Raw genomic sequence first — 18,698 nt, forward strand, 5'->3', positions numbered from 1 at the left:
ACCGCACCCGTCGTATTCTCCTGATAAAGTGCCTTCAGATTATCACCATTTTCGGTGGCTCTCCCACAGTCTGCGAAGCATTTCGTTCAACAACGACGTGGAGCTGAAAACGAGGCCTGATGAATTCTTTGAGTCAAGACCAGGTGATTCCTACTGTGAAGGCATTGATATACTAATAGAACGTTGGCAAGAAGTGGTGAACAATGAAAAATATAGAATTGACAGATTTGTTAGAAATGTTAATGAAAGATAAGAGGAAAAAGTAACGAATTTATCTGACAGACCAATATATCATGGAAATGTTGAAGCTACAAGATAATGCATGGTTAATTCAAACCAATTTGAATATATAAGCATTTTGCTTGACAGAGTAATCTGAACGTTTAAAGGTTAGGATATAGTTGATAAGTGAGGGCGGGAAGAACTGGTCGTGTTTCAGTTATACATACAGATAATCTTACATAAGCTCCATTATACAACGGATTGAGACGTGTTTCTTTTAAATCTCAATATCAGTAGACGTGACATTGAATAAAATTTTTAATAATTTTGTTTTAATTGTAACATTTAGTTCAATAAATATTGATATCTGCTGAAATCTATAAGGGACAGTTCGAAAGAGAAAATTAAAGAAATCGAAAATGAAGACTGGTTTATATGTAAAAAAACGATAACTAAATCAATAGTTCACATATTTAATACAGACAATATTAAAAAGCTAACAAAAAATATAATTGTGCTGTGAGAAAAATACAATATGAGTCATTGATTAATATCGTTTTTCATGCAAATTATGTTTTTGAACCATTTAATGTCTTGAGAATTTTATCTTCCGACATCATCCCAATATTCAATATTGTATATTTACTTAGAAATTTCTCCAACACTGTGTGAGCAAGTACAATAAATGCCAAACTTTCGTTGATGAGACAGTAATAAAACCGGAACATATCTGCTGTATTTGCAGATGCCTCCTCTATTAGAAAGTAAAAGTAACGTAGCAAATGGCAATATTATTATCAGTTCAAATATGCTTGATGCACGTTCGAACTGGGGAACAAGCTACTGACTGCGTTTTGTCACGAAGAATATATCTCGCTTGCTGACAAATGGTGTGTGTACACCTAGATCAGCTCGCAGCACCACCTACCTAGACTGTAAGATGTTAATATTTCAGAGCAGTTGTCTCCTCATCGATCACAGACACTAAGCAGACGGCACTGCAAGCTGAATTAAGAGATTACCGCTCTCATGCTTTTACAGTTACCGTATGGTGACTGGCAGCGCTATACGGCAGCTCACCGTAAATAAATTAGGAAGAGAGAGCACTGAACAGTGATAAGTGAAACTGTAATGTTATCAGTACGAATATGCTTGATGCAGTGTCGTCTGCTTAATGTCTGTGACCGATGAGGAGACAACTACTCCGAAATGTTAACATCTCACAGTCTAGGTAGGTGGCGCTGCGAACTGATCTAAGTGTATATACACCATTTGTCAGCAAGCGAGATATATTCTCCGTGACAAAACGCAGTGAGTAACTTTTTCCCCAATTCAAACGTACATCAAACATATTCGGACAGATAATAACATTACAATTTCACTTATCACTGCTTAGCGCTCCCCCTCCGTAGTAAATGGATCCTCGTCAGGTATCTTTTCAATCCCAGTCACAGACTTTTTAATTAAACAGTTTGAAACTTCGGATACTGGCTGAATGTGTCACGTAGAACACGGTTTACTCTTAACGTTTTTGACAAAATTTTGTATTTTAGAAGTTATTTCGTGTTGTCGTATTTGGGTAATTTTAACCAATCAACGAGGTGCATTCAGCTGAAGAAAGTTACTGCTGCTTGTGAAAGTAATAGAAGGGCAACAACTTCCGGGTCATCTGGTCATGGTGGGAGAAAAGTATAAAAGATAAGAAAGGTGGGTGAGAAAAACAGAGGGTTCTTTTATAAGGTGGATGAAAAAGCAGAAACTTCTTTTATAAGGAATACATACGTCTGTGTGTGCGTGTGTATTTTTTCCATCTTATCCAATGTGTCCTCTCATTTATATGTTAGCGTGTGACACTGAGAGAGAATTGGCTGTTATTTCCAGCAAATCGTAGAGAGAGAGAGATCAGAGAGAGTAGTGGTATGTTGACGATCTGAACGACAGCATATATAAATTTACCAACCTCCTACCACTGCATATTAATTTATTAAACCCTCTCCTTTTCCTTGCTTCCATTCGGGGTTTTATCAGCTTTACATATGAATGTGTGTGTGTGTGTGATGGACAGCATGAACAACGGATTGCGAAGCGAACTTCTCAACCATCCGATCAAACTACTTCTATAACTAATATGTATAAGATTAGTAAAACTATCAATCATTAGTTTGTTTTTTAAAATAATTACTTGGTGTGAAAAGATTTTTTTGTAAAATTACTTCGATAGTTGATAACGAAATTATCTCAAGAAAAGCAAAGCAAGAATCTCATACCTTATCTCCTTTGTCCTCCAGACTGCTTATAAAGGCTTCCTTATCTTGATGGCACAGGTCTAAAAGGTCGAAGTGTTTCATTACATCTCCGATGCTCATCCTGTCAAGGATAACAAATCGTTTTAAAGGACATCTTTTCATGAAATCACTTATATTGTGTAATCGGTGAAGAAACGGCTCCGGACAAATCATATAAGAGACTATATTTTTCTGTAACTTTACAATTGACCTTCTTTTGTAATAAATGTTTTGGAGGATCTTTACCCTTTGAACGGCACATCGAGAAATTCATTTTACACTTTCAAACTTCGGACACTGGTAGAATGTGTCATATAAAACATCTTTTACTCTCAGTGCTGTTGAGAAAAGTTTGTATTTTCAAAGTTATTTCGTGTTAAAGTTGTCGTATTTCGGTAATTTCAACCAATCAATGACGTGTATTCAGCTAAATAAAATTACTGCTGTTGTTTGTCAACAACAACTTCCGGCGGTGTATATTTCGTTTGTCACTGTTATTTATGACCTATTTCATCTCAGTTACGTTCGTATGAATAAACGAGTGTATCTGAAGCTTGTTTACTTCATGGTACCACCACAATCGTTCGTGCATTTCTATTGCTTTTAGCTTGTTTTTTTTTTCCTGTTTTTCAGCTACTATTTTCGGAAAGACATTTTTGCCTCCCTCCCCCTCCAATTTCGTTTCATTTTTATGTACGTCAATTTTTTATAATTTTTACTGAATATTTTCAACAAGTTAACAATAACTGCAATATCACCAAACTCTTGATTATTATCAACTTTACTTAATGAATTCAAGCACTGTCAATGGAGCATGTTGGAATATACTATTCTGTTACTGATTTCTAACAGAGACAATATCTTAAACTTTGTGAGTGGGTGTAATCAATTAAGGGCAATCCAGTTTATGGTTGGTATTATTTTATCGACTCTAGAAGGATGGAGGGTGAATCTGACTGAGATTCAAAGCATTACATGTAAGATGAACTTCAAGTAAACTATAGCATTTAACCTTTTAGCTATGGAAATTTAAACATACGTGAATATATCTTGTTACTCTTTGCGTACATAAAAAAATAATGGAGAATGCCCTGACATATTTCATGTTGTGTTGACCGCTATGTGTTCTCTTCCTGAGAACTTATAGCAAATTGCTAAATAAATCTATCGCAAACTAGAACTTAGCTGTAATTGTTTTGCTTCCACCGCATATTGAAATTTTTGATTAAAAATCATTGATGAAAAATAACAGCCTAGAAAAAGAAAAGTAAAATTATTGGTTTCAAATTTTAGCACAAGGCCAGCAATTTGGGGGGAGGAGTAAGCCGATTACATCAGCCCCTGTGTTCTACTGGTACTAATTTTATCGACCCCCGAAAAAATAAAAGGCAAAGTCAATCTCGGAAACATAAAGACGGACGGAATACTGCAAAGCATTTTGTCCGGCGTGCTAACGTTTGTGCCAGCTCGCCACCTTAAACTTATATAATTATTGAGAAGCAAAAGCTTAAAAAAATATATTTTGCTGTTTAGCTTAGGTCAGACCTGAATGAATACATTTATTACCATCTTATTCAATGTGGGATTTCGTTTTTAAAACAGTAGAGCATATTCTAAATTTGGTTTCTAAATCCTTCCAGTTCGAGCAATCACATAGCGGTTCTCTCTTTGACTCAGATATTATTTTTTCGTCAACTAGAAAAATTGGCCAACAACCACAGCTTCAAATTTCCACTGTTTTAAATACTAAATCTCATATTGTTGACATTTGCGAAAAACATTTACTCAAAGCAGACTTTTTCTTTTAATTTCATTGATGATATACTTTTTTTCTTTTTCCTATTCCAACACAACAAAAAACCTACGTGTTAGAGGCAACATTAAATGACTTTATAGAATAGAACATCATAGGTATGTATCATAACACATCACTGATAATAAAACTAATAATTATTGTGTATGCTTGCAATAATTATTGTGTATGTTTATGGCCTGGTGGTTAGGGTGTCAGCACCATGATCGTAAGATTGTGGTTTCGATTCCTGGACCGGGTGACGCGTTGTGTTCTTGAGCAAAACACTTCATTTCACGTTGCTCCAGTCCACTCAGCTGGCAAAAATGAGTAACGCTGCTATGGACTGGCGTCTCGTCCAGCTGGGGAACACATACGCCATTGAAACCGGGAAACCGGGCCCAAGAGCCTGACTAGGCTTTAAAAGGGCGCATTTATTTATTTATTTATTTTATGTTTGCAAAGACTCACGACTAATTATGAGCTGTCTGTATTTCCAAAATGACATTTTAATTTTAGATAAACAAAAAAAAAATGTTTCTTACCAAAATTCTCCTTCGTTCTTTTCCGATAAACCCAATTTATTCTTCTCATCGGCATCTATCTTTTCCCATTCCTGTGAACTGAAGAATATGATAATTTGATAATTTTTATATTTATACAGTCTAATTTTTATATATATTCAAAAACAATCACACGCACACACACCTACATACACACATACATAATCGCATACATACATAAATACAAAATCTCTAAAACTTTCTAGAAGTTTATCATTTAAGTATATATGAGCATGTCTAGACCTGCAACTATTGTTGTTGTTGGCACTCCGTTGCTTACGACGTCGAGGGTTCCACGCTGAATATTCCCGAGAACTACGTCAAGGGTACACGTGTCTGTGGAGTGCTCAGCCACTTGCACGTTAATTTCACGAACAGGCTGTTCCGTTGATCGGATCAACTGGAACCCTATACATATTTATATATATATATATATATATATTCTCGTTCAGAGATTTAATATATTACTGAGAAACCCGGGTCTGTGTGTATCACGTAAGGCTAGAGATGGGAACGATGATTTTTCTCTCGCAAATACTAAACGGACACAGACAGTATGTCGTTAGCCAGCAGGAGGAGATGTTTTCGGGGGGCTAAAACAACAGTAGCATCGTCCCCTATAGGACCGCCACATCTAGTTGGCAATTATATTTTACGATATATATATATATATATATATATATATCAACAGCAATAATAATAATTCTTTCTACTATAGGCACACGGCCTGAAATTTTGGAGAGGGGCTAGTCGATTACATCGACTCCAGTATTAAACTGGTACTTAATTTACCGACCCCGAAAGGATGAAAGGCAAAGTCGACCTCGGCGGAATTTGAACACAAAACGTAAAGACGAGCGAAATACCGCTAAGCATTTCGCAGCTTAGGGGAGGGGATTAAGTCGATTAACTCCAGTGCGTAACTGGTACTTATTACATCGACCTCGAAAGCATGAAAGGCAAAGTCGACTTCGGCGGAATTTGAACTCAGAACATAGCGACGGGCGAAATACCGCTAAGCATTTCGTCCAGCATGCTAACGATTCTGCCAGCTCGCCGCCTTAACAATAATAATAATAATCCTTTCTACTATAGGCACGAGGCCTGAAATTTGGGGGGGGAGGGGCCAATCGATTAGATCGACCCCAGTACGGTACTTAATTTATCGATCCCGATAGGATGAAAGGCAAAGTCGACCTCGGCGGAATTTGAACTCAGAAATACCGCTAAGCACTTGGCCCGGCGTGCTAACGTTTCTTATTTCTTTATTGCCCACAAGGGGGCTAAACATAGAGGGGACAAACAAGGACAGACAAAGGGATTAAGTCGATTTCATCGACTCCAGTGCGTAACTGGTACTTTATTCATCGACCCCGAAAGGATGCAAGGCAAAGTCGACCTCGGCGGAATGTGAACTCAGAACGTAACGGCAGACAAAATACCGCTAAGCATTTCGCCCGACGTGCTAACGTTTCTGCCAGCTCGCCACCCTTGTATTTAACAATAATGATAATAATAATAATATTTGAAATTCCGCCGAGGTCGACTTTGCCTTTCATCCTTTTGGGGTCGATAAATTAAGTACCAGTTACGTACTGAATCGATCTAATCCCCAAAAATTTCGGGCCATGTGCCTAGAGTAGAAAAAATTATATAAAAAAACATTCAGTACTGACACATGCACACACAAACAAATGCACACACTCAAGCACGCACACACACACGCACACACACACGCACACTCAACTTTTCCCCTATAATGAAAGAAGGGAAGGAACTCTGCTTCGACTACAACTTATAGCGCCGTTTACAACTTTGTTACGAGCGAACTTAAGTCCGGCAGAATCGTTATAGAGTTGGATAAGATGCTTCCCGTTCAAATCCTACCGAAGTCAGCTTTACTTTTCATCTTTTAATGGTCGGTAAATAAATTAAGTAGCAGCCAAATACTGAGGTCGATTCTTCTCTCTCTTTTTCACTCTCTTTTTCTCTCTCCTGTCTCATGCTTTCTGTCTAAAAGAAATTAGGTGTGTCAAGACCTGGAGAAGGACGAGCTCCGCCAGGCTCAAAATAACCCACAAGACATGTCATTTGCTATGACTCTATTAGGAGCTGAGGGCCATGTCACTACCACCACCACTGGGCAACAGAACTAATAACTGTTAACATGGCAACAGTGTTCATATACTCTTGCTCTTTTACTCTTTTACTTGTTTCAGTCATTTGACTGCGGCCATGCTGGAGCACCGCCTTTAATCGAGCAAATCGACCCCAGGACTTATTCTTTGTAAGCCTAGTACTTATTCTATCGGTCTCTTTTGCCGAACCGCTAAGTTACGGGGACGTAAACACACCAGCATCGGTTGTCACGCGATGTTGGGTGGGGGGGGACAAACACGGACACACAAACACACACACACATATATATATATATGTATATATATACGACGGTCTTCTTTCAGTTTCCGTCTACCAAATCCACTCACAAGGCTTTGGTCGGCCCGAGGCTATAGTAGAAGACACTTGCCCAAAGTGCCACGCAGTGGGACTGAACCCGGAACCATGTGGTTGGTAAGCAAGCTACTTACCACACAGCCACTCCTGCGCCTATATCTTCATACTTTTTTTATGACTTCGTTAGGAAGAAGATGCAGTACTCTTCACCTTTGCATGTTCTCAAGAACTGGTGATATCGATGCGGTTGATGTTCATTTTAAACATCCAGTACAAAACTATGAACGACAGAAAGGGATGACATGGTATCGAAATTCTGGGAAATAATTATCTAATATGGAGCCTTTAAAGCAAGAAAGAGAGAGAGTGAGACGGAGGGGGAGGGGAGGGACGGAGAGGTCAAGGGATGGAGGAGAGAGGGAGATAGGGATGGACAGACAGAGGAAAGGAAGTGAACAGGGTAGGAGAGGCACAATGGTCTGATGTGTATCAGGGTGAAGTTATTTCCGGGGAGAAACTGTTGTAATAGCATTAGAATAGACAGGGGAGATGAAATGGTTATGAATAAAATGTTGTTATGCATTGATGATCAAGTCTTTGACAATCAGCTGACAATAAGGTGTCTTTCAATAAAACTTTATTACAATATTATTTTATAAAACAAATGCTATTTGTCATTTTCGGATTAAAAGAAAAAGCGGCTTTCCGTCGGTTACGACAACGAGTGCTCCAGTTGATCCTATCAACGGACCAGCCTGCTCGTGAATTTAATGTGTAAGTGGTTGAGCATTCCACGAAGCACGCGTACCCTTAACGTAGTTCTCAGGGAGATTTAACGCGTCACAAAACGTAATGAAGATGGCTCTTTGAATTGTTACAAGTACAACTCATTTTTGCCAACTGAGTGAAATAGAGCAAAATGAGCTGAATACTCTAACCAACAATTCTCACGTCTTCACTTTACTTTCAAAATAATAAGTAATTATATACACATGATTATAAAGCGAGTTTCTTAACGATAGTCACACCTGCACCTATAGAAAATCACATATGCCCAAATATAAGACGGTGGAATGAAACCTGCATTCTTTAGTTGCAAAGCGACCTTCTTAACCATTTGGCTGTAGTGTGCCTAACTCTCTGCCTTTTCTACTACTGCTATAATGCCTCTTCTCCACGGAACTAGTTGGGTTCATGTCCCATCATCTCAGTCATTTCCGTCCCACTCACCTCTCCTCCGCTCATCTTCTTTGTTGTGTCCACTACCCCAGGGCCCGCACTCATATCTTCACCCGGTTCTTCCTTCCAAGAACATTGGTCCACTGGAATTCCTTCTCTACTCATACCTTTTCTGCGGGTGTTGACTTATAAATGGTTCGGGAAAAACATCCAAAGTTTTTGTATCACCTGTCTAGGAAGGCCTGGGAATGTCATGGGTATTGTCTCTATTCCAATCCAGCAAAGCAAACAAAAAGCAAACCCAATTCTCCACAAGATATTCCAGCACACCAGCAAGTAAAGACAGCCATTCGAATACCTTAATTTCAGGCATACAAGTTGAAGTAATTAAAACATTATCGCTGTCTTTCCAAATCCTGGGATGCAACGAGCAGCGACACGTTCTCCGGCTCCAATTTTGCTGCATCAGCTGCAAATCCGAGTATCGCCACCCGTAACACAGAAGAGAGAAAAATAAATAAATAAATAAATAAATAAATAAATACAGAGGCCTGACTGGCCGCTATCAGTTTGTGCCGCTCGCCGTCGAGACCTCAGGTGTTCTAGGACCCCGCAGTACCGATTTCCTCTGCAAAATCAGGATAACGGCGGCCTGTCTGAGGAATGAGCCCTGCGAGTAGGAGTGCCTGCTGCAGCGAGTGTCGTTGGCCATTCTCCACGATAACACTATCGCAGTCATGATTTCGGGAGACGGCTGAGCACACCCTTTGTTCTGGAGTGCGTAACTCATTTCCCCCTCCCCTCCACCTTCTGATGCTTAACCGCCTGCGCACCTTTTTTTTACCTTTTTTTCCTTTTTCTGTTTCTTTGTTTCTTTGTATTTAAATTTTATTAGTAAAATTTCAGTGATTTCACATGGAATTTTAAGTTCTCTGTAGTCGTCTTAGTGTATAACTCGACCTACCTTTTTGACTTAAATCTTAGTCTAAAAAATTCGACGTGCATCCCGAAAAATACAGTATTTCAAACCGTCACAATACTGAAAGATTGATGCTTTTGGTTGATGAAGCGAAATAAGCTGACTGTCTCACAATTACCTGGTTTTCTGTCGCTCGCAATCTGACTATGTTTCAAACTATATATTACGTATATCATATGCATCGACCTTTAGTTGACACAACACTTGTCCACAAACGAAGCATTATTGTTATAGTACCTGTGTGCAAACACGAGTGAACAGGCAGAAAGTGTTATACGCTTATAAATATTTACATACCTGTCGCTCCATTTGCCTTTCCATTCGGTCTTACCCCATGGGTTACGAAGTCGAATCAAATATTCCTTTTTTCCTTGGAGCGAAACCTTGATAAAATAAATTTATAAAAGGACATTTAATAGGATTATTTTCCATGTTATCATATTTAGTTTGCTAGAAAAGCTAGCCATCTTCACCAACCATCTTGCTTGCTGAACAGCTTTCAGTCGATTTTATCTCTCTATATATAAAATTCTTTGTCTCTCTGTCTGTCTGTTCCCTATGCATTCTCAAACTACTACACCAAATCAAATAAAATTTTGCAAGGTAACAGTATTACACTTTGCGAATGTCAACATGTAATTTTTATTTTCATTTGCATTAAAGCAATATAACATTTTCTCGAAAATAATCTTTCTATAGTCAACTATAGTAAAGGACGTTCGATACCACCACCACGTCACATTTTGTATATGAGTGTGTATATGTCTGTCAGTGTGTGTATGTTTGTGTGTTCGTTACGTACGACATAGTAAAGGAGATTTTATACCACGATGACGACACATTTTGTATATGAGTGTTTATGTGTCTGTCATTGTGAGTGTGTGTATGTTTGTGCGTCCGTTACGTACGCTGTAGTAAAGAAGATTTTATACCACGACGGCGACGACACACTTTGTATATGAATGTGTATATTAGTGTGTGCTTGCGCGTTCGTTGCCTACAACATAGTAAAGGACATTTTATACCACGACGACAACGACACATTTTGTATATGAGTATGTATATGTCTGTTAGTGTGTGTGTGTTTGCGCCTTCCTTGCGTACGAAATAGTAAAGAACATTTTATACTGCTACGATAACGACACATTCTGTATATGAGTGTGTATGCGTCTGTCAGTGTGTATGTGTGTTTGCACGTTCGTTACATACGACAGAGTAAAGGACATTTTATACTACGACGACGACGACGACGCAGTTTGTATATGAGTGTGTATGTGTTTGTGCGTGTGTGTATGCTTGCGCGTTCGTTACGTACCACACAGTAAAGGACATTTTATACCACCACTACCACCACCACACAATTTGTATATGAGTGTGTATGTGTCTGTGAGTGTGTGTGTGTGTGTGTGTTTGCATGTTCGTTACATAAATGTGTGTCTGTGTGTGCCTGTATTAGTATATGTATGTCAGTGTATGTGAGAGTGTACGTGTACGTAAGTGTATGTGACAGTGTATGTTCGTGTGAGTGTATGTGTGATTGTCAATTACACTAACCTAAACAGGCTATGTGAAAGAGCTATACAAGCTCCAACTAAAGAAATGGTTGATAAACTCAATCATGAACTTCAAAAATTAAGATACATCAGAAATGACTTTTCCATCAATTCACATCAGTCGATCAAGATCAGGCTGTTGAATACCCTGTTGAATTTCTGAACACACTTAAACCTACAGGGATGCCACCGCATAACTTGACACTAAAACTGGATGCTCTCACTATGTTGCTTAAGAATCTTGACACACCTCGCCTGTGTAATGGAACTCGCTAAATTGTTACTTCCATGAAGTCCCATGTCCTACAAGCAACAATCATAACAAGTAGTCACAAAGAAGAAAATGTCTTTATTGCGAAATTTCCTCTCATGCCAACAGATATTCCATTTGAATTTCAGAGGCTTCAATTTCCAGTCAAACTAAGTTTTAGTATTTCACTTAACAAATCTCAGGGTCAATCCTTCAAGATGGTTGGACTTCATATCTCTACTACATGCTTTTCCCACAGCCAACTCTATGTTGGTTGCTCGCGAGTTGGAAGCAGCAACAATTTATTCATTTGGACACCAACAAAAAATTACACAATGAATATTGTTTACCCTGAGGTGCTTCAAGATTGACAGATTTTCAGTTCTAAATTCTATTATCATTACAATTTGAGTATTTTTTTAATAAAATATAGATATCTTGAAATAGTTATGAGAAAAAATATATATATCTTCATATTTATTGTTTACTGATCTGAATAAGAACAGCAGTAACCCGGGCAACGCTGAGTAATTCAGCTAGTTATCTATATAACAAAGGTTTCTAATTTAGGCACAAGGCCAGTGATCAGTAGCCTGTCAACGGGGATCTCAATCCACACAGCATCAAGGTATGATTCGTTAATAAAATCGCTTATCTCTACGGAACATTATCTGAAATCCCTATTTAAGGTTAGAAAAAATATGAATCCATTTGAATGTGAATATATTATTGATTATACAGGGTATCCACATAACCAGGCAGTGCTGCCTCGCACATAACTAGTTGTGGATCAATATTTTCATTTGCTTTAGGCTACTGAACGCCATTCTGTTTATAAATTATACATAATTCTTTCCTTTTCATTTTATTGTTACAGTTACCACTAGTATGTAATTGATCATATATACTATGTACATAATCTAACTCTCTGCTTTACTACAGTTCGGTCTGTTTCTCTGTAAATAATTACTCTCAAACGTAATTATTCAAATCCTGAAAATATTTTGTTTGTATTTCTTTCGTTTATTTGTAATCGATAACCAACTTAAATGGTGTTGAATTACCTTACTGAGGAATCAAATTGTTCGTGAATTGGAGATAATATGAAATCGCCGTTATAGAAATTTAGGTTTAATCTCAATTCACCTAAACTTTAAAATGATACGAAACCATTCTCAGTTACGGAAGCTAAGATGAAATCCTACCCTCCGGTAATCCGAATATCTTGATGTCACGTGCACCAGACAGTCCCGACCTGGTTAAAAAGGCCATCTGCCTCAAGGGTAATCCCCAGAGGGCAGGAAACTAGCAAAGTAAAATGTAAATACACTGGAACAAGACTACAGGAAACGACTGCAAAATCCTTCCGAAGGAAAGTCATGAATCTTAAGACATATCAAGAAGGCTCATGATCGCCAACGCCTGGAGGCATGGTACATGAAGAGAGAGGTGGGATCGGGGAATAAAATCGATTTCAAATCACCCCTGGGTGGCATCTGGAAGTTAATTTCAACTTACTTGATATTTTATTTCAACTTACCGCCCCCAAAATATGTATTTATTTATCGCATTTTATCCTAGTAGTAGTAGTAGTAGTAGTGGTGGTGGTGGTGGTGGTGGTGGTGGTGGTGGTGGTGGTGGTGGTGGTAGTAGTAGTAGTAGTGGTGGTGGTGGTGGTGGTGGTGGTGGTAGTAGTAGTAGTAGTGGTAGTAGTGGTGGTGGTGGTGGTGGTGGTGGTTGTTGTTGTTGAAAGCCGGCTTCAGACAATCATGAGGGAGCATGGCAACACGAAACGGGAATCGTTCGAGGTTTTTGAAACAGGCATCGTGCAGAGCCCACAGGTAAGACACTTAACTAACATTAGCTCAATATACCTGAGAGATATGACCTTAGGCGCTGTAAACAGGAAGAGAACTATAATTAAGGAGTTTTTCATCACCTTGGAGACGTTCTCTTCAGCTCTCCGCCAACAGCGATGATCGTGAATCTTTATAATTATTCGCCAAGTGAAGCAATATGATTTGCTATCGTAAACTACAAATTAAATTGATTGATTTCGGGCCCAAGGAAATAATTGTTCAAAAGAAAGGGTATAGTCGATTAAATAGGCCTTTTATGTATCACTGGTGCTGATTTTATACATTAGTGAGGGATGGGAAGACCAAGTTAAATCAGAACGATAATAAAGAATAATAATGCCCAACACTCTACCGCCTAACAACTGCGCCTACTAAAATTTACAATATACTATAGTCTACCTTGTCCTTCATCCCCACAAAGTCGACAAAACAAGGACCAGCCGAGCACTGAAGGTCGAAGTTATAACGTAAACACTTTGTCCAAAACATTTTCATAATTTTGTTCTAAACGTCCATTCTTGTTTTCAGACTTTTAGTTAGCTCTTATTCCATACATTCTTGGTGGAGGCGCAGTGGCCTAGTGGTTAGGGCAGCGGACTCGCGGTCATAGGATCGCGGTTTCGATTCCCAGACCGGGCGTTGTGAGTGTTTATTGAGCGAAAACACCTAAAGCTCCACGAGGCTCCGGCAGGGGATGGTGGCGAACCCTGCTGTACTCTTTCACCACAACTTTCTCTTACTCCCTGTTTCTGTTGTGCCTGTATTTCAAAGGGTCAGCCGTGTCACGCTGAATATTCCCGAGAACTACGTTAAGGTACACGCGTCTGTGGAGTGCTCAACCACTTGCACGTTAATTTCACGAGCAGGCTGTTCCGTTGATCGGATCAACTGGAACCCTCGTAGACGTAAGCGACGGAGTGCCATACGTTCTTAGTAATATAAAGCTTTCCTTTCATAAGTCCCAAGTTACTCCGGTAGTTGAAAAAAAAATTGAGAATCGTGGGCGCAGGAGTGGCTGTGTGGTATGTAGCTGCGTGGCACCTTGGGCAAGTGTCTTCTACTATAGCCTCGGGCCGACCAATGCCTTGTGAGTGGATTTGGTAGACGGAAACTGAAGGAAGTCCGTCGTATATATGTATTTATATATATATATATGAAGTCCGTCGTATATATATATATTTATATATATATGTTTGTGTGTCTGTGTTTGTCCCCCCACCATCGCTTGACAACCGATGGTGGTATGTTTACGTCTCCGTAACTTAGCGGTTCGGCAAAAGAGACCGATAGAATAAGTACTAGGCTTACAAAGAATAAGTCCTGGGGTCGATTTGCTCGACTAAAGGCGGTGCTCCAGCATGGCCGCAGTCAACTGACTGAAACAAGTAAAAGAGAATTTATATCATATGTGATGCATGGATGCCACTGAATTATGTCCTACGTATCATGTGTGATACAGAGGGCAGGTGAAGTGTTAACCCGTTAATGCCTAAATATTTTTCTTTCTCCTCAGGTTTTTCACACTATATTGAAAGTGTTGCCAATAGTCAACAGAATTTAAATGTTATATTTAACAAACACTTCAATATCTGACTAAATAAGGCAGTGAGCTGGCAGAATCATTAGCATACTGGGCAAAATGCTTAGCGGCATTTCGTACGTTGTTACATTCTGAGTTTAAATTCCGCCGAGGTCGATTTTGCTTTTCATCCTTTCAGGGTCGATAAAATAAGTACCAGTTGAACACTGAGGTCGATATAACCGATTAAGCCCTTCCCCGAAACTGCTGGACTTGTGCCAAAATTTAAAGCCAACATCTTTGATTAAATAAATATCTTTCTATAAAATTCACTTGTTGGTGAAATGATAATTATTCTAAAACATACTATGGACATTAATTGGTTAAAATAGTAAACTTGAGGTGGTATAGACAAAATCCTTAGAGCATCAGACATCTTGCAATATTTCGGTTGTTTACATTCTGAGTTGAAATCCCACTGGAGTCAATTTCGCTTTACATACCCCCAGATCCGATAAAATAAACTGCCAGTCAAATACTGGGCCAATATGACCGACTTTTCCATTCCCTCCAGATTTCTGGCCTTGTGTCTATCTTATCAAATATTATACAATAAACTAGAACACGAAGCCAAAGAAAAAATATCCTGACATTTTTATGGCTTATGTATTTATTATAAATTTCTCACTACTAGAATGAATGTGCTTGAGTGCGATGATGGTTGCTCGAGTGTGAAACTGACTGTTTGAGTGTGAGAATGACTGCTTAATCGTTAGACTGACCGTTTGGGATTGAGAATGATCCTACTTTAGTGTGAGAATGACTCTACTTGAGTGTGAAAATGACTGTTCGAGTGTAAGAATGACTCTGCTTCTGTGTGCAGACTTTGCATTTAAAACTGTTTTGCTAAGATGATTCATAAAAGCCACAAAATTAAATAAAGTTTGTGCAATTAAATAAGTTTGTTCAATGTTTCAAAGCAGAGCCTTCCGTCAGAAAAAAAAACCGTTCACTAATATTAGAATTCCCTCTTCAATGCATTATGAATTTATGAATTTATTCAAGTTTGCTAACTGCGGTGTGTGTGTGTGTGTGTGTGTGTGTGTGTGTGTGTGTGTGTGTGTGTGTGTGTGTGTGTGTGTGTGTTAGTGTGTGTGTGTGTGTGTTAATGTGTGTGTGTGTTGATTCAAACTATGAATTTTCTCGGTCTCACGTGATTTTCCTTTAATAAATTGTTTTTAGGTACGTTGGAACGTAGTTTTCAGTTCAACAATAACCTTGGTATTCATATTTACCTTTACGCTTCATTATATCTTTTGTATCCTTGTCATTCACACAAAAGCTTAACAATTCTGCGTTTCTATTTCTATAGGATTCCAGCACATGACTTTGTTTGTTAGTTTGTTTGTTTTTGTAGTGTGTAAAGATTTAAGCAGAAATATCTTGTCTGTTGCTGGTCCATGTTGTGGTTAATTTCTATTCATTTTACTTTCCGGTGGTAGTTCTTGTTAGTTGCTTAGCTCCATGTAAGTCTTCATTGAACAGACCTATGATTAAGGGCATTCCAGCTATGACCATCTAGTTCCCCCCCCCCCCCCGCTTCTTATATCTTAGTGACTAAAATATCGCAGTTTGTCTGTCTGGTGTTTCTCTCTCTCTCTCTGTATGGACGGATGGACGGACGGATGGATGGATGGATGGATGGATGGATGACAAAGAAAATTTATTTTAAGATAGTCAAAGGCGATGAGCTGGCGAAATCGCTAGCACGCCGGACAAAATTCTCAGCGGCATTTCGTCCGTCTTTACATTCTGAGTTTAGATTCCGCCGAGGTCAACGTTGTTTTTCTTCCTTTCGGCGTTGGTAAAATAAGTACCAGTTCAGTACTAATGAAGGGCAGAATTCGTGACAGATGAACTGTAGACAGAAACTTCGCTGCGGACTAGCTAGGAAGTTGGTCAGTAGAAAGACAAAAGGGACTTCCGGTAGGAGAAGAAAAAAAGGAATGTCAACAACGAGTGTAAAACGAATCTGAGTGAACTAAACAGAAATAACTGGTGACTTAAGCCCTGATGTACGTAAAGTAATAAACCCTTGATAAATGTATTCTCGTCTCCACTAGTTTGCTTGCGTACAGCTTAACAAAGCTATACTAAGGTCGATGATATTGACTTATCCCCTCCGTCTATTATAGGCCTTGTGACTATAATAGAAAGAATTTTACTATCGTAAGATAGTCACAGATCAAAAGTGCTTGTAATATTGCAATTATGTAATTGTTTCCGGCTCTCTAAATATTGATTTCAAATTTTGGCACAAAGCCGGCAACTTCGGAGAAAGGGATAAGTCGATTACATCGACCCCAGTGTTCAACTGGGACTTATTTTATCGACTCTGAAAGGAATGAAAGGCAAATTCGACCTCAGTAGAATTTGAACTCAGAGCATAAAGACGGATGAAATGCCGCTAAGCATTTTGCCTGGCACGGTAACGGTTCTGCCAGTTCGCCGCCTTCAGCTCTCTAAATATTGATTTCAAATTTTGGCACAAGGCCAATAATTTCGGTGGAGAGGGTAAATCGATTACATCGACCCCTGTGCTCCACTGGTACTTATTTAATCGAACCTGAAAGTATGAAAGGCAAAATCAACCTCGGTAGCATTTGAACTCACGGCTCTCTAAATATTAAAGCTCATTAATAAGGCAAAGAGTGGAGGCGCGTGGCTGAGTGGTTAGGGTGTCAGCATCATGATCGTAAGATTGTGGTTTCGATTCCTGGACCAGATGACGCGTTATGTTCTTGAGCAAAACACTTTATTTCATGTTGCTCCAGTCCACTCAGCTGACAAAAATGAGTAACGTTGCGATGGACTGGCGTCCCGACCAGCTGGGAGGAACACATACGCATTGAAACCGGGAAACCGGGCCCATGACCCTAGCTAGGCTTTAAAAAGGGCTCATTTATTTTTTTTTAATAAGGCAAAGAGTTGGAACATATATCTGTAATTGAAATAAGTGTGTGTAATGATGCATCAGCAAGAATAACTACTACACATACCGGTATAACAACCAGTTTGGAAATAAAATAGTTACATATTCTTAAATTCATGATCTTAACTGAAACTTCAATGAGTAAACGGAATTTAAATGAGTCACTGTGATAAAATCAAAACAAAATAAGAAATAAACAATCAAAAAATGATCGATAAATTAACAATAGAATGGAGATCGATGTAGAGCAAGAAATATAAAAAATCAGAACCAAGTCTGAAAATTGGTTGTGTCTACTTAACCTTGTCCTGTATATCACATGTCATACGCAGGACATGTTTCCTTGGTGTCCATACACCATATATGATACACATTCCCGATTTGTTTTCAACCTCCAGAGTAACTTGGAATTTATGAAAGGAAGGCTTTATATTACTCAGAACGCATGAAACAAGGGATAACTAAAAATTCTATGAAAATAATTTGTACGGGGCAAAGGGTTAAGAACTATGGCTACTTCTTTTGCGCAACTAATGTCTAACAGAAAGCCATGAACGTCACTGAGTTTTTGTTTTACTCCAGTATAAATTTATGATTTTATATCGAAATGAAACAAGATATCCAATCTCGTTTCTGTAAACTTCAAAATCACTTGAGATATTTTCAATTAAAGCTGTTCTACTCCATCCACCTGTCCTCTCTCACTTGTCTTTGTAGGGTTAATGGAATGAAAGATACTCAGAAACTCGGTTGCATTACAGTACTGGAATAAATGTTGTAGTAGTAGTAGTAGTAGTAGTAGTAGTAGTAGTAGTAGTGGTGGTGGTGGTGGTGGTGTTGGTGGTGGTCCAGGCATCGGTGGTGGTAGTAGTAGTAGTGGTGGTAGTGGTGGTGGTGTGGTGGTGGTGTGGTGGTCCTCGCGTCGGTGGTGGTAGTAGTAGTAGTGGTGGTAGTGGTGGTGGTGTGGTGGTGGTGGTGGTGTGGTGGTGGTGGTGGTGGTGGTGGTGGTGGTGGTGGTGGTGGTCCTCGCGTCGGTGGTAGTAGTAGTAGT

The 18,698-nt window shown here is 39.0% G+C and overlaps 1 protein-coding gene across 5 annotated transcripts in view; it reads right to left on the reverse strand.

Moving 5' to 3' along the window:
* Positions 1-18,698, reverse strand: part of LOC106873505 (calpain-11) — a 108,532-nt gene that overhangs the window by 41,502 nt on the left and 48,332 nt on the right. For all 5 annotated transcript variants that reach the window (XM_089349798.1, XM_089349797.1, XM_089349796.1 and 2 more), the window contains 3 exons: positions 9,772-9,857; positions 4,845-4,922; positions 2,490-2,589 (listed from right to left, as the gene is read on the reverse strand). In XM_089349798.1, the coding sequence (XP_089205924.1) occupies positions 2,490-2,589; positions 4,845-4,922; positions 9,772-9,857 (264 nt within the window). The remainder of the gene's footprint in view (positions 1-2,489; positions 2,590-4,844; positions 4,923-9,771; positions 9,858-18,698) is intronic.

The sequence above is a fragment of the Octopus bimaculoides genome, chromosome 3 (assembly GCF_046866305.1).
Source record: "Octopus bimaculoides isolate indiv1 chromosome 3, ASM4686630v1, whole genome shotgun sequence".
NCBI classification, from domain to species: domain Eukaryota; kingdom Metazoa; phylum Mollusca; class Cephalopoda; order Octopoda; family Octopodidae; genus Octopus; species Octopus bimaculoides.